The following is a 16,500-nucleotide window of genomic DNA, read 5'->3' as shown; positions in this document are numbered from 1 at the left end:
ACTGTTTAACCACTGGATAGAGGAGTCTCTGACCTAACCTAACCCCATGGATAGATGAGTCTCTAACCTAACCTAACACCATGGATAGAGGAGTCTCTAACTTAACCTAACCACTGGATAGAGGAGTCTCTAACCTAACCACTGGATAGAGGAGTCTCTAACCTAACCTAACCCCATGGATAGAGGAGTCTCTAACCTAACCTAACACCATGGATAGAGGAGTCTCTAACTTAACCTAACCACTGGATAGAGGAGTCTCTAACCTAACCACTGGATAGAGGAGTCTCTGACCTAACCTAACCCCATGGATAGAGGAGTCTCTAACCTAACCCACTGGAGAGAGGAGTCTTTAACCTAACCTAACCACTGGATAGAGGAGTCTCTAACCTAACCACTGGATACAGGAGTCTCTAACCTAACCTGGGAAGAGGGACTGGGGCAATAGCGTAGCAAAACCAGATGGCTGAGTGGTTAAGTCCATCAACTGCTAGTCCACTGTGCTTTGCCTGCGTGTGTTGGACTCCCAACCTCATGGCAAGACCTTACTGCTTTTTTCCGCCCCTTGGGAAGTCGGGGACAGACACAGAGGAAATAAGGGCGGTGGAGAAGAACACTACATTATATTGATCAAGACCACCATGTTTTCAGATATATAATGCCTCGCTTGGGTTGGGACAGTTTCTCTAAAGATTTGAACCCACACCTCCAGAGAGACTGGAGCCTAAATGCAGCACCATAGACCGCTCAGCCACGCTACCTCAGTGTTTGCCTGGGCACCACTCTGCTCATTGATAACTGAGCCTGCCACGCTCCCTTTCAATCGCCTCTCCACCTTTTTGTTAAACGTTCCTCTTGTCTTTCTTTTCTCCTCATTCTTTCTTTCTCTTTCCTCCCCTATCATCTAAGATCAGCCTCCTCTGGTAGGCTGGCGACATGTATTCCAGGTGTCAAAGCCATTGAAAACCAGGGAAGGTGAAGAACGAAGACAGAGCTTTGGAAATGCAGACATGGGCCCTTTGGGAAAAAGTGCAGGACCATGCATTGGCCTGGAATCTAACCCAGGTCAACTGCTTGGAAGGCAGCTATGCTTACCACTATAGCACCAATGCATTCACTGAAAGAGGATACTCTCTGTTTTTACCTGGTTGCACAGAGATGTCCCCCCCATCCCCCTGACCTGAGGATCCCTTGGGGTGGAAGGGGACTTGGGATGGAGGATGTGACTTCAGACAGAGGGCTCATTGGTCTTGGGGTATGATTCTCGCTTAGGGTGCGAGAGGTCCTGCGTTCAAATCCTGGACGAGCCTTTTAATTCAGCCTTTTCACCCAAATGGACATGCCTTGGCTCACTGCTTCAATAGATCCTGCCCTAGGTCGTTGCAAAATTCCCATGTCAAAATCACCAAATGTCTTTCTGGCTGGCTTCTCAAAATGCATTGGGGGAGAAGATCCAATGTTTCTCTCCTCCTATGCATTTTGAGGAGGACTCAAGAAAACAGTTTGGAGAAGAAAGAAACGGTATTCTGTCCTCTTTTGGGTGTGAAGCCATCATACCTTCCTCGCTGCAAGAATGTACTGCTTTTTCCGCCCATTGGGAAGTCCAGGACGTACACAGTGGATGGAGGGGGAGACTTCTGACAGGGGGCTCGTTGGTCTAGAGGTATGATTCTCGCTTCGGGTGTGAGAGGTCCTGGGTTCAAATCCTGGATGAGTAATTCATTAATTCAGCCGTTCACTTAAATGGATGTGCCTTGGCTCACTGTTTCAATAGGGACTGTCACTGGGAAATGCCAAACATCTTTCTGGCCAGTTTCTCAAAACGCATTGGGAAGAAGATCCATTGTTTCTCTCCTCCAATATGTTTTGAGGAGGACTCGAGAAAACAGTTTGGAGATTTGTCCCAAGGCCAGAAAGAGACAGTATTCTGTCCTCTTTTGGCTGTGGAGCCATCCTACCTTTTCATTTTGGAAAAATGGTGGGATTTGAATCTCGTCCTTATTTTCTCTTCATTCTTTCTTTCTCTTTCCTCCCTTGTCAACTAAGATCATCCTCCTCTGGTAGGCTGGTGACACGTATTCCAGGTGTCAAAGTCATTGAAAACCAGGGAAGGTGCAGAGCGAAGACAGAGCTTTGGAAATGCAGACATGGGCCCTTTGGGAAAAAGTGCAGGATCAACCATTGGCCGGGAATCGACCCAAGTTCAACTGCTTGGAAGGCAGCTATGCTCACCGCTATAACCCCAATGCACATGCTGTAAGGGGATACTCTCTGCTTTCACCTGGTAGATTGAATTAGTGTGTAAAACATGTGACAATCGATAAGAAACACATGCACAAATAGGAAACAAACAAACAAACTCGAGAAGCAAATCAGACACAATTAGCGTTCCATAAGGTTCCATTTTGGGTCCTGAACTCTTCCGTTTATACACGTTACCCCTTGGTAACTTTATCGGAAAGCACAGTATTGATAAGCAGCTGTACATATCATAGCTGTATAGCTGTATTTTTGCAGAGTTCAGGGCTGTTTTGTGTAATGTATGGTTATGGTTAGCATGTAACCTGGCCTTCCTTAGTCCTGTAGAAGTAGAAATGGGTCATAGTTAGTACGCTAGCTTTAAGAGTATGTTGTGTCATGTGACATGGTATGGAATCCAGCTACGGGCAAGACAAATTATACAGTACATGTTACATTTGCACAAGAAAAATTAGATGTGCAGCATGTATGTGTGTGCATGCTTCTGTGTGTGTGCCTGCCTGCCTGTGTGTTTAATCCACGTGGTTTCACATGTGTTTGCCAGCAACTCTATATAATTACATGTCACCCTCGCCATCACAGGACGAACCAAGAAGTCCCCAACCGTCCAAGTAACCACAGAGCCAAAAACAGCCACTCCCACATAACATTCCAGTGTTATGATGGCGGCTCATTGAATCCAACTCATTGAATAGATGAGAAGAGAGTGTGTTATTCTCCAAGTGCAGAAGACAATGGTAAAGGCTGGGGTTGTGTAAGGGGGCAGAAACAGAGTTTCTATTGTTCTCCAATAGAAGATAAACTTCCTGGGGGTGGGTTTATCCATCAGCACACATCCGGACAGAACAGCGGCCCGGTAAACAACAGGGTCAGGGTACTCTCTACTGGGCCACACAGAGAGAGAGAGTATGATGTGTGTGTGTGTACTCAAGGGGACAGGGAAAATATGAAGCATTACAGTTGTGACTACGATCACAAGTTTGGCGTGGATTTCAATTTGCGATTAAAGCTGTGCAAACAAATGTTTTACAAATTCGTTTTTTAGGAGATCTTTATGTATTTATCGAAGACTTACATGTATTTATCGCAGACCTGTGTGTGTGTGTGTGTGTGTGTGTGTGTGTGTGTGTGTGTGTGTGTGTGTGTGGTACCTTGTATGAGTGCAGTGATTTGCTGGGACTTCTGTGCGGGGTGCTCTCTCAGTATCTCCAGGGCAGTTCTTCCTTGGCAGTCTCTGATGTTGGCATCGATCCCTGAAACATGCCAGAACAAGGGTCAGACAGGCACCCAGCTGACACACACAGAGTACACACACACACACACACACACACACACACACTCAGAGACACAGGTCTATACACAGAAGACACACACACAAAAACACACACACAGAGACACAGGTCTACACACATTTAAAGACCCCCCCCCCCCCACACACACACACACACACACACCTGCCAGAGGATGTTGGTGTCTGTCAGGGAAGGGGGGACGTGTGTGTGTGTGTGTGTGTGTGTGTGTGTGTGTGTGTGTGTGTGTGTGTGTGTGTGCGGACAATGATGGAAAAAGGGACAGTTAGGCGGGATGTTCTGGGTCAGAGTTCAGTGAGTTAGTGAGTGCAGGTCTCTTCTCATATAAATAAACCCTGGCCCAGCACAACATGGTCGACTGCACTTCCTAGCAGGAAGTCCTCCAGGACAAAGGAGGAAACAGGAAGCGCTTGAGGAAAGTAATGGGTGGCGGCAAAGGGCATGCTCCCTTCACTGGACAGTACACACACACACACACACACACACATACACACACACACACACATACACACACACACACACACACAAACACACAGATGCACATACATAGACACACACACAGACACACACACATAGAGACACACAAGACACACAGACACAGACACAGACACACACACACACACACACACACACACACACACACACACACACACACACACACACACACACAGTCCTCCAGTCCTCAATCCTCCAGACCCAAGCCGTTCATCCTCCCCTTCTTCCCTCACTCCCCCTTTCTTCTTCGCCTGGTTAAAGTGCGACCCAAGGTCCGTACCTGACTTCAGAGCCTGGGGAAGCCTTTTGATGTGGTCGGCACTATGAGAACCAATCAATATGCCTGCTCAGAAGCTAGGTCCAATTCTGGACCGTGGGAGTGAATGAGAGTGAGGAAAGTACTGTCGGCTTTCTAGACCAGGAGGTGTAGCACTGGACTAGCTTCAGCTAGGCTACACCCTCCTCTCCTCTCTGTCCCTTGTCCTGTCCTTTTCTCTCAATGCTGTCTTGCACTATTATATTTCAGCTGACTGACTGCATATGGGGTTTATTCTATTTCCGTTCACTCACACGTGCACACGCACAAACGCACACATGCACACACACACGCTCAGGCACACACACACACACACACACACAGGCACACACGCACACAAGCAGACACACACACACACACACACACACACACACACACACACACACACACACACACATTGTCAGTGATGGATCATGACAGGAGCCACAGCTCCTCTAGAATTCGATTTGGTCTCGTTAACACTCGCCCTCTGACCCTGTCAGCGATGAGATCATCAACACGAGACGAAACACCGATTGTCATCTCACATCAGATTCACTGTGACACCGTCTGACCGTCAGACGACTAGGACTAGGGCACGTCATAGTATGAGCTTTTGTCACACCATGTCATGCTCTATTGCTGTGCCTATAGACAGAGGCCAATGGAATCGCTAACAAGTGAAAGTGGCTGGCTCTGCTCAAGTTAAAACATTCCCGTGGTAACGTCATGTTTCGCGACCTTTAAGGTTTGGGGTTAAAATGGTCTTTGCAGGTGAAGCAATCAGACCCAGGACACCCACCTGAGTCAAGCAGAAGCCGGACTACGTCCATCTTCCCAAAGAGAGCTGCCTCGTGTAGAGCACTGCCATTCTCTGTCTGAGAGAGAGAGGGAGGGGGGGGGATACAGTCAATATTCATAAGTTTCCCCAAAGAAACAGAAGGAGAGATAGAGGAAGAGAGAGAGGGAGAGGGAGAGAGAGAGGAGGAGTGAGTGAGTGAATGAGTGGGTCGGTGAGTGAATGAGAGAGAGAGAGAGAGAGAGAGAGAGAGAGAGAGAGAGAGAGAGAGAGAGATAAGGCAGAGAGAGAGTCATAATCACAAAACCTTCCCATACAGTGGCACACAGATTGATTTCAAAACATTGCACAAGCATCCCCTTTGTATAGAGAGCCCCATGTGGAAACTTACACCACATTTCCCCCTCTCCATATGTGCTGGGTGCAGCCTACATTAGCCTACAGCCTCCCTGCACAATACAGCACAGCCCTCTATTACAGACATGATGCAAGTCATGGAAACTGGAGGGAACGTTCATATGTGGAGTCATTTTGTAAAGGTTACGTAGGAACACAGAAAGAGAAATACTCTGAAGCACAACCCCACAGAACCACACACACACTAACAGACAACAAAGACATATCACAAACGCCTACATACATGAGCGCAAGAATGAACACACACATGCTAGCGCACACGCACCCATGCACGCACGCACACACGCACGCACGCACGCACGCACGCACGCACTATTGTCCTCTCACTAAAAATAGAAACTGGAACTAAACGTACAGTAAAATAACATCAGTCAAATGTAATGTCAACATTCTCCAGTCTTAGAGGACGTTTTACCTTCTACCTTCTCCTTCCTCTCTCTCCCAGGTATGATATCCACAGCCAGCAACCAGACCTGCTCCACCTGGGTCGCCACCCACCCAATCCAGGTGAGTCTTACTGCCCCAATAGTTCAAAGGTCAAATAAAGCCAAAGAGATGCAGCAGAAAATGAACCCAATGATCCAAACATCGAACAGTGAGAGAAAGTGAGAGAAACCACACACCAAAAAGGTGAATGTGAAAGATAGAGAGAGAAAAAACAGCGAAAAACCCAGCGAACACGGGTGAAAACTGAGTAAACCAGTGGTAAAAGCGAACCACAAGCGACTGGGGATGAGCTTTGAGCAGGCACACACACATACACATACATCGAGAGACAGGAAGCCAGACCCTCGGACCATCCACCGCCCCCACCCCCCCCACCAAGACCCCTTCCTGTCCTGTTTCCCATGGCGATTAGGTGATGATGTCACCAGGAAATGAGGAAATCGATTGACTCTCACTGCGTTTCCAGGAATTGAACTGCCTGGACGACAGATTGCTTTCCTATCTGTTCTCTACACAGGTTTTGTTTAGCGTTGAGGAATGTTGTGTTATAGTTTTCAGTTTGAATGGTACATACTGTATTTAAATGCTTGAATTCGTATAATGGTTTGTAGTGGATGGATGTATGCCTGTGTGTGTGTGTGTGTGTGTGTGTGTGTGTGTGTGTGTGTGTGTGTGTGTGTGTGTGTGTGTGTTTGTGTGTGAGAGAGAGAGAGAGAAAGAGAAAGAGAAAGAGAGAGAGAGAGAGAGAGAGAGAGAGAGAGAGAAAGACAAAAGGGTGGTAGAGGTTTCTGTGAGGCTTTATACATAATTCATACACACTCTGATGGAATTGAAGGGTACTGTATTGACTGTAATTACACACACACACATACACACACACTACACACACACGCACGCCCACACGTGCATACATACTGTACCGCTGACCCACTCCATATTGTCAAATGTATACTGTAGATCTGACAATGTGCTTTGGTAAGATAAGACTAGCACAGCAGAGAGAAAGAGAGAGAGGGGGGGGGGGTATGCATGTGTGACCAAATGTCAAGTGTGTGTGTGTGTGTGTGTGTGTGTGTGTGTGTGTGTGTGTGTGTGTGTGTGTGTGTGTGTGTGTGTGAGAGACAGAGATGACAGAGAGAGAGAGAGAGAGAGAGAGAGAGAGAGAGCAGAGGCCCATAGTTAGTAGTGTAGATGTGTAGTGGGCCAGAGAGAGCCTGAGGTGAGACTCTGCAGGGAGAGACTCTCCAGTTTGGAGTACACTGCCTCTAATAACAAGGAGAAGTACACAGGCACACAGCCACCAACACACACACACACACACACACACACACACACACACACACACACACACACACACACACACACACACACACACACACACACACACACAGTGCATCTCTCACAAAGCACCAACACAATACTGTACACATACACACACAAGCATGCAACCACAAACATGCAGGCATGCGCGCGTCCACACACACACACACACACACACACATACACACACACACACACACACACACACACACACACACACACACACACACACACACACACACTCACAGCCTCTCTCTCTGAGCATCAACACACACACAAATCTCAAACAGAAGAAGACAGATCACAACACTGTAAAACAGCATAGAAACAAGTCATCACAAGTCAGCAAAAAAACAGCTTTTACCATGACAGAAAGGTGAAAAACCTAAATATCATCAGTCATTGCTCGCCTAATATCCTCAGGCAGGTCATTCCAGAGTCTCGGGGCCCTAATGGCAAAGGCACAGTCACCTTTTGTTTTCAGTCTAGACTCCGGAACGGCCAGAAGGGCCCTGCCTGAGGATCTTAGGCTGCGCGGAGGCTCATAGGGGATTAAAAGGTCAGAAATATAGTCTGGTGCCAGACCCAGTCGCGCCTTAAAAGTTATCAGTAAAATCTTAAAATCTATTCTAAGACTGACAGGTAAGCAGTGTAGGGAGGCTAAAATTGGGGTGATGTGGTTTATTTTCTTAGTTCTGGTTAAAAGCCTAGCTGCTGCATTTTGGACTATCTGTAACTGTGCAATGTTGTAAATGCCAGACCTGGTTGACAAGACACATCATTCACCCAAGTTTAGTCCACATTGTCCCAGTGGTGTCTGAGATATCACATGCGACTTATGAACGAACAAAACAGATCCGCAGTCCCCTCCTGACTGTCATTGTGGGACAACAACAGAAGCCTGCCTCGAGTGAGGGGTCTTAGCCCCTACTGAGCATGTGCAAAGAGAGGAGAAGCGAGAAGAGATGAGCGTGAACTCGGGAACACCCTGTACCTCTCTTTCTCTACTCTCACTCTCTCCACCAGATCAATTATTCATCTATTTCCACCATCACACCATTCAGTGCACCTCACGCTTGCTTTCAGACACACTGCCCCCCCCCCCCCCGACACACACACACACACATACTGTAGAAACACATACACATACTGTATGAGTGATTATTCTAATGTCTCACGTGCACTTTTAGATACACACATACCCACACACGCACGCACGCACACACGCACACATACACACGCGCACAAAGCTTTTCTGCATTTGTGATCATGCAGTGCCCCACATATGCTTTTAGACACACAAAACACTTTATCTGTAACCAATCAGTGTCAAAGACACAAACACACACCTCACAGTCACCTTCTCCATCCATCCACACATTGCTACGACACCAGACTCAGAGAGAAGGAGTAGAGGGAAGGTTCATACCATACTCTCACTTACTTTAAAAACACAAGAGACGCACACATTAAAAATGCATCATAACGACAGAGCAGGGAGCAGTTTCTTGAGTTTAAGACACTAACAGTCAGATTCACTAACGAGCTCTGGTACCTGGTCATTGTAGAGGGGGATAGAGGTTGAGCTTAGAGCTAACGCTAAATCATGAAACTGTCTTCATCCATACTTGATCTGAGGATGTTTAAAACAGGTGATGTGTTTGATACCATTCTTCATTCTGTTCCATCTGATATAATGAGCCGGTTTTGATGCCTCTTCCACCAGCCTCCACTGAGGTGATGCTCATTTCCCCAGTCCCCATAAATATCCAATGAACATGAGCTATCAAGTGTAATACATTTTCTTTTTCAGGACAAGTTAGGGGAATTTAGCTATATTTCATGAAAGTAGAGAAAATTGAATATTGAACATTTGAGCATTTGAGTCAAATTGAACATTTGAGTTGGCATTAATTGAGATGATTCCATAAGGTATTCCAAATTTCAATCAAACAGAACTAATATAATTTGGCAATAACTAATTTGGTGTTTTTCACCAATCCATTTCACAAAACATGATCCATGCATAAATCCATCAGAAAATCGTAATAATATGATAACTGGCTGTATATCAAGCTGTGGAGGTCGATGAACCATATCAGCAGAATCACCATGCCAGTGAGAACATAGTCAAAACATTTGTCTCTAAGTGAAACGGTTCCTCAGATTCGGTCACTCCCTCCTTGTTTAATCCATGAGACAGAACGAGGAATGTGTATGTGCTGTAAGACATATCACTCAGCTGACTTCCTCCTCCTCCCACTATGGCCAGTAAAGAGATAAACCAGCTGTGAAGCATAAATGTGATGAGGTTGTCTCTGAGGCCTACTGGACAAAGGACATCAGAGGAAATTAATCCACTCCTCGTAGGCTTTTCCTGTCAAGTTGTTCACTTCTGGGCGACTCACACATGAACAGAGTGTGGAAATGATCTCCAAACCTTTCTCAAAAACCTCTCTGTTAAAAAATTGGTTCACCTCTGGCCAATCCACTGGAATGACCACAGAATTGACATGATCCTTGACCTCCTCTGGAGCTGTTATGAGGAGTCATGTGTTTCCTGTGCCCAAAACTCAGGATAACAGGGATTCTCAATACTAAAATTCAAAGTGACATTTAAAGCCTTTCTTCCCCAAAGCACACAATATGACACAGTTCAGTGTGTTGAGATCAACTTAAGAACAGTGTTTGATGACTCATGCTTTCTTCTATGTTATCAGGTTGTGTGATGAATAATGTTTGCAGTTTCCAGGGCTCCCTTGAAAAAGAGGTCTTGTCATCTCAATGGGACTCCCCTGGTAAAATAAATAAAAATCATGAGTGGTAATAATGGAACAAGATAATTGACACTTATGAAAACATGAAAATTCCCAAATGCTGCCTAGATCAGCACCAAGGTGTCAAACAGAAATGATACCCTCTACTTCTTTGCTTACAACCAATCGGTTCAGCCTGTTGGTGGCGGGAGGCCTTGATGAACCCTCTCCTCAATGAAAGGTATTTAATGCTCACGTGACAATCACACTTTGAGTTTGGGTAACCACTCTTGGATGTCAGACATGACAACCGAGCGACCACATCAAGGAACCCATCAAAAGGAATGATTCTTGCAAGCTATCATAATCCCAAACCTATAGTAAGACTCTGATTGATTGCATTTGGCCCTCATTCAGACTTTTAGACAAGCTCCTCTTAATCTTCGCTGGAAACCTGCCTTGGAACCAGGATATCTGCAACAGCGCGCCTTCTTCGAGAGCAATCAGGATTTCATGATAATTCGGACCCGACATTGTCTCATCAAATCGGATAAGTGTGGCCACACTCCAACTCAGGCCTTCACACTTCTCAAAGTATTGTCAAGAACTAACGCCTCTTTCTTCCGAACATTGTTTAAAGTCAGTGTGCTGTTGGTAGCTTGTGTATTTTGCTGTGGCTATCCTGCCTTAATCTCAGGAACCTAGTTTCTATTGGAAGCCAGCTGTTTGAAGCCAATTGCTGTGAATTGCTGTCAATCTCCAGTGGGAGGGCCTGACACTATCCTGCAAGGCATTTAACCCCTGCTCACCTTGGACAGGACTAATACATTTGGGATTGAGTGAGTCTGGTCACCTGTCTGGTCGTTAACTGATCGTCAGGTGGGAGGGGCTGCTACCCTGCTAGTCATCAGCAATCACAGAATCTGCATTTCTATCGTGATGATCATAGAGCGACAGCTTCCTGACACGAAGACGCTTGACACAAAGACGAAGGAGTCAATCTGTGAACTCCATCGAGGAAGGCCAAACTACTAAGTATTTTTATTGGATTAGTTTATTTTTTCACTACTCTGAGTGTACTGAGTGCTACCTACATCTTGTATTTCCCACAAACCCTTCATCTCTATACAGGCAAATATCACAATGTGCTTCCTCCCCATTCCTGTTATTTCATCCCTCAGGAGGACACATGGACGTTACACCCCCACTTGCAACTTATCTAATCTAGTCTACCCACCATGCTCAACTGTCCACGACCTCACTGTTACGGGAGGACGTTGGAACTGCCAGTCAGTGGTCCGGAAAGCAGAGGCTATCTCAGCCTATGCCTGCTTCATGTCCCTTCACTTCCTTGCTCTCACAGAGACATGGATTACACCGGAAAACACAGCTACTCCAGCAGCCCTCTCTGATGCCTACTCCTTTCCTCATTCCCCTAGACTCTCTGGTCGAGGGGGAGGGACAGGACTCCTCATCTCGCCTAAGTGGTCACATAATGTCCTTCCCCTGTCACACCTGTCCATATCCACCATCGAATTCCATGCTGTTTCTGTCACCTCCTCTGTCAAACTTCACATTGTTGTTATCTATCGTCCACCAGGTCAGCTTGGCCACTTCGTAGACGAGATGGATGTCCTTCTCAGCTTCTTCCCTGAGGACGGCACACCGCTCACACTACTGGGTGACTTCAACATCCAGTCAGAGAAGCTTCAGAGACTCATCTTCACCAGATCCTTCCATACCTCCAACCTTACTGTTACCCCTTTTCTGGTTTTTGATCATAATTTTGTATCCTTTTCCCTTCCTCTCAAATCCTCCCCCTCCCAGTCAGTTTCTACCCACACTATCCTCTTGTCGCAACCTGCGTACCCTCTCCCTCACCGCTTTCTCTTCCTCTGTCTTATCCATCCTACCCTCTGTTGAATCCTTCTCCCTTCTATCCACTGATGCAGCCTCCTCCACCCTCCTGTCCACTCTTTCCTCATCCTTCAACTCTCTCTGTCCACAGACTTCAAGGCCGGCACAATCCTCTATACGCGCTCCCTGGCTGTCTAAAACCCTGCAAGCTTGTAGAATAGGGCTCCTGGCAGTTGAAAGGAAATGGAGAAAAACTGGCCTCCCTGATGACCTAGAACCTTATCTCTCTCTCCTCCTCAACTACACCTCATCTGCATCAGCTGCTAAAGCTTCTTACTACCATTCCAAAATTCAATCCTCTGCCTCTGACCCAAGGAAACTGTTCTCCACATTTTCCTCACTCCTCAACCCACCTCCTCCCCCTCCTCCCTCCTCCCTGTCTGCAGATGACTTTGTCACCTACTTTGAAAAGAAGGTTGATGACATTAGCAGCTCTTTCCCTCTACCTCTCACCAACACTGCTACCTCTCCTCCCAAACCCACTATACCCAGTTTCTGGTTTATCAGCTTTTTCCCCCCTCTCCCCTGATGTTCTCAAACTTGATTACTGCAACGCACTCTTGGCCAGTCTCCCCGCCTCCACCATCAGGCCTCTGCAGCTCATCCAGAATGCTGCTGCCCGTCTAGTGTTCAATCTCCCCAAATTCTCCCATGTCACTCCCCTCCTCCGCACCCTTCACTGGCTCCCAGTAGCAGCTCGCATCAGATTCAAGACCCTGGTGCTCGCCTTCCGGGCGGCAAAGGGAACAGCCCCTCCCTACTTGCAAGCAATGGTCAGCCCCCAAACCCCTGCCCAACCAGCCCCCAAACCCCACTTCGGCTGGCCGCCTGGCACCACCGCCACTACGTGGATGCAGCAGCCGTACTACTCAGTCACAGCTTTTCACTGTCCTGTAAAAAAAAAAAAAGTAATTTTTCCTTCTTCTAGATCTTCTTCATTGTGACTGCCAACGGCCCCTGGTCCGAGCATTGATTACTTTTTCTTAAGGTGACTGATGGATAGCTGATTCATATACTTAAACAGATGTATTTGTTGTAATTCGCTTTGGATAAAGGCGTCTGCTAAATGCCATAAATGTAAATGTACATTTGGCACTGTGATATGTTACTCTGTTGTTGTAAGTTGCTTGTAGTATGCTTTAAGACTAATTACTGTTTACCCATCTTTGATTTGCTTTTCCCTGCATCCTTCACAGGCCTACTGTGACCCTTTATTATTACCTTATCGTGAATGAAACATTATTCTATTCCTATCCAACTTCCGTCACCAAACAACTTACTAGTATCCATTCAATGCAATGTTCCTGTGGTGATACTGTAACAGCTAGGCCGTTTCCCCTCCCCCACACACACCTCCAGCAGGCTCACTTTCCTCTCCTTTGACGGATGCGACCTCATCAGGAAATGATGACCATCAACAAATGCAACCTCACAGGAAATCTTTCAATCTTCACCTGATGAATTTGTGATTCACTGTACTGCCTGTGAATCTTACCAGTCATCAAAACCCTGTGATTCATTCATTCATTCATTGCCTACCTCATTGCTTTATGCTGTTTTTATATTCCTGTTTACAGTAGTTAGTAAATAAATATTTCTTTGTATTTTGATCCCTGTGTTTTAGCCCTTTGTGTGAACGATTGCATGCAAACTTAGAGTTCGCTTCGTTTGGAAGATTGAGTCGAGATATTGGCATAATTGGTAAAGTAAATGTAAGGATAATTCAGAACGAGTTTAACTTAAAGATCTCTTATCAAATTGTTTGTGATGCCCTGCCTTTATAGTTACTGATTAATTTGAATAGAGGCAAATTAAGTATATTTGAATATTAATAATTCATAAATTATTATACGCATACCTATACCTCTTACAATACAAACAAACAGAAAAGCTTGAGACCTGTCGACTGAAAGAATTCGTTAATTTGATATTTGATCAGATTATTTGACCTTCAGAAATATATTGTTATTACTATAGTGTTATTGGTAACGATAACCCAGTCAGATCTTCCTAGAAAAACCTAGTTTCTTTAATAGTGGGTGGTGCCCCGATATACTTGGAATTAAGATACCCTAAAGTCCCAAATTAAATATACCAGACTGAATGACATTACCTAGTGCAGTGCACAACACTTTCACCAGCCCTTTACAGCATGTTTCTCTATCCATGGCATGACTTTTCAGACAGCGGTCTCTTCATCTGCCTCAATGTTGTCCCCTCAAAGGGGTGTGGCCATTCCTAATGTGGCATCTCCGTGGATACCTATGTCAAAGCATTCCAGCTGGAGAGGCACACAAAGTCTCAACCACTCAGAAAGTCTCAGCCACTCAGAAAGTCTCAGAAAGTTAAGTCATTAAAAATTCTATAAATCCTAGCAGAACCATAACCCTAAGGGAAAACTGAAAGTACCTTTACAACGAGGAGGGTTGTCAGATTTAAAAAAGACTGGAGTCTCTAATCTCTTGCGTTTAGGTACAACACCCAGTTCTATAAGGTGTATCTGCTAAAATAGACTTAACCTAAAAGTCTTACCAACAATCTGCCTTCTGGAAGTTGCCTTCAGTTTATCTGGCCTTACCAGTTTATCTGGGCCTTACCAGTTTATCTGGCCTAACCGTAACCCAAGTTGGGGTCAGAAAAACATTTGATAAAAAATTTTTTTCAGATTTTTTAAATCTGACACTCCATACCTGTTACCACTACGTAACAAAATGATCTGTGTGAAACTAAAACAATCAAACTGGAAACCTGCTATCTGAGACTGATTGGATCATGGCCTAAGTGCCGGATGGAGGGCATCAGTAGCCGGCTTTCCACAGCGGGGCTTACACCGTGTGTGCCAGTGTGTGCCAAGGCCAGCTTTTCCACAGTCACTCCTGGCCTTCAACAGGACTTACTCCAGGCAATTTGGTGCTTAAAACTCCGGCTTTTAGCCTTCTCTAACCCCCTGGTCCTTGTGAGGCCAAATGGGGCTTGTCTCCATATAATTGGCCACCTTACAAACTGCAGAATGCAAACAAACTGGAGATCATACAGTATATTCGGCGCGGCACTAGAAAGCCCATCTGTGGAAATTCAAAGATGCTTGTTCACTAGGCTCGAAGCACCGGGCTTTGAACACTTGCTGGCCGCGAGTAAGCCTTGACATGCACTGGCACCGCTGTCAAAAAGGAACTAGTGAAACCTACTAACTGCCTTATAATATACAACTACTGCTACCTGCACACACACACACACACACACACACACGCGCACACACACACAGCCCCCACATCTGTGACCTCACTCAACAACCCACCAGGAAAAAGAAAAACACACACACACACACACACACACACACACACACACACACACACACACACACACACACACACACAACCAAACCCAGGTGCAGGGGGTGCCACCTCACAACCCCTACACCTGTGACCTCATCCTAACCCTCGACCCCGTGACCCTGCGGTGACCCCTGTGACCACCTGACCTGGCAGTTGACCTCCATGCCGGCCTCCAGCAGGGTCTGCACGGCTGCGTGGTGTCCATTGCGTGCGGCCAAGTGCAGGGGGGTGTGGCGGCGCGTGTGGCTGCTCATCAGGTTGGGGTGGGCACTCACCAGCATACGGACCACCTGGGGAGAGGGGAAGGGGGGGGGGCGGGGGGGGTAAAAGACATGATGTTAATTATGATCAGGATGCAATTCAGGTCATGGTCCTCTATTCGTAGAATGCCATAATAAATTCTTGGAGTGTCACCATTCATCGATCCATCCTAAGTTCATATCATTGCAGCTGCTCTTTACGGTGTTGACTATCTATTTATCATTTATCTATCTATCTATCTATCTATCTATCTATCTATCTATCTATCTACAGTGCCCTCCATAAGTATTGTAAAGAGGAAGCCTTTTGTCTTCTTTTAGCTCTATTTAGCTCATTTTGGATTAGAAATTATTAGAAATCATGAACTCATTTTGGAAATCAATGAGGTTAAAGTAGAGATTTTCTTTCAAATAGTTTTCAACATTTAGATATTATAACCCTTTTTATACATAGCCTCCCTATTTCAGACTAGTATTGATTTCCGGCTTTGCATTTGCCTTTGGAGCCTGCCATTGGTGTCTGTCAACATGAGGACCTAAGAGACGTCAATAAAGGTCAGGGAAGCCATTATGAGACTGAAATATCAGGAAAAATCTATCAGAAACATAACAACAACAAAACCTTAGAATTACCAAAATCAACAGTTTGTAACATCATTAAAAATGAAAGAAAGCACTGGTGACCTAATCAATCGCAAATGGGCTGGTAGGCCAAGGAAGACTTCTACAAAGGAGGACCGAAGAATGCTCACCAAAATTAAGAAAAAAAACAAAACAACTGTCCCACAGATCAGGAACACTCTCCAGGAGGTAGGCGTAAATGTGTCAGACTACCTTCCGCAGAATACGTCACCAGCCGAACTATAGAGGCTTCACTGCAATAGGTCGCTGGT

General features: G+C 45.8%; 1 protein-coding gene across 1 annotated transcript in view; it reads right to left on the bottom strand.

Annotated features, from left to right (window-relative positions):
• The window catches only part of anks1b (ankyrin repeat and sterile alpha motif domain containing 1B), a gene marked incomplete at its 5' end in the record, with an annotated part of 196,367 nt that overhangs the window by 123,973 nt on the left and 55,894 nt on the right, over window positions 1–16,500 (bottom strand). Inside the window, 3 exons of the mRNA XM_083691827.1 lie at window positions 3,408–3,509; window positions 5,159–5,234; window positions 15,494–15,637. Of these exons, the coding sequence (XP_083547953.1) occupies window positions 3,408–3,509; window positions 5,159–5,234; window positions 15,494–15,637 (322 nt within the window). The remainder of the gene's footprint in view (window positions 1–3,407; window positions 3,510–5,158; window positions 5,235–15,493; window positions 15,638–16,500) is intronic.

The sequence above is a fragment of the Argentina silus genome, assembly GCF_951799395.1.
Source record: "Argentina silus genome assembly, chromosome: 20".
NCBI classification, from domain to species: Eukaryota; Metazoa; Chordata; class Actinopteri; order Argentiniformes; family Argentinidae; genus Argentina; species Argentina silus.
This window is presented reverse-complemented; position numbering and strand designations above follow the sequence as displayed.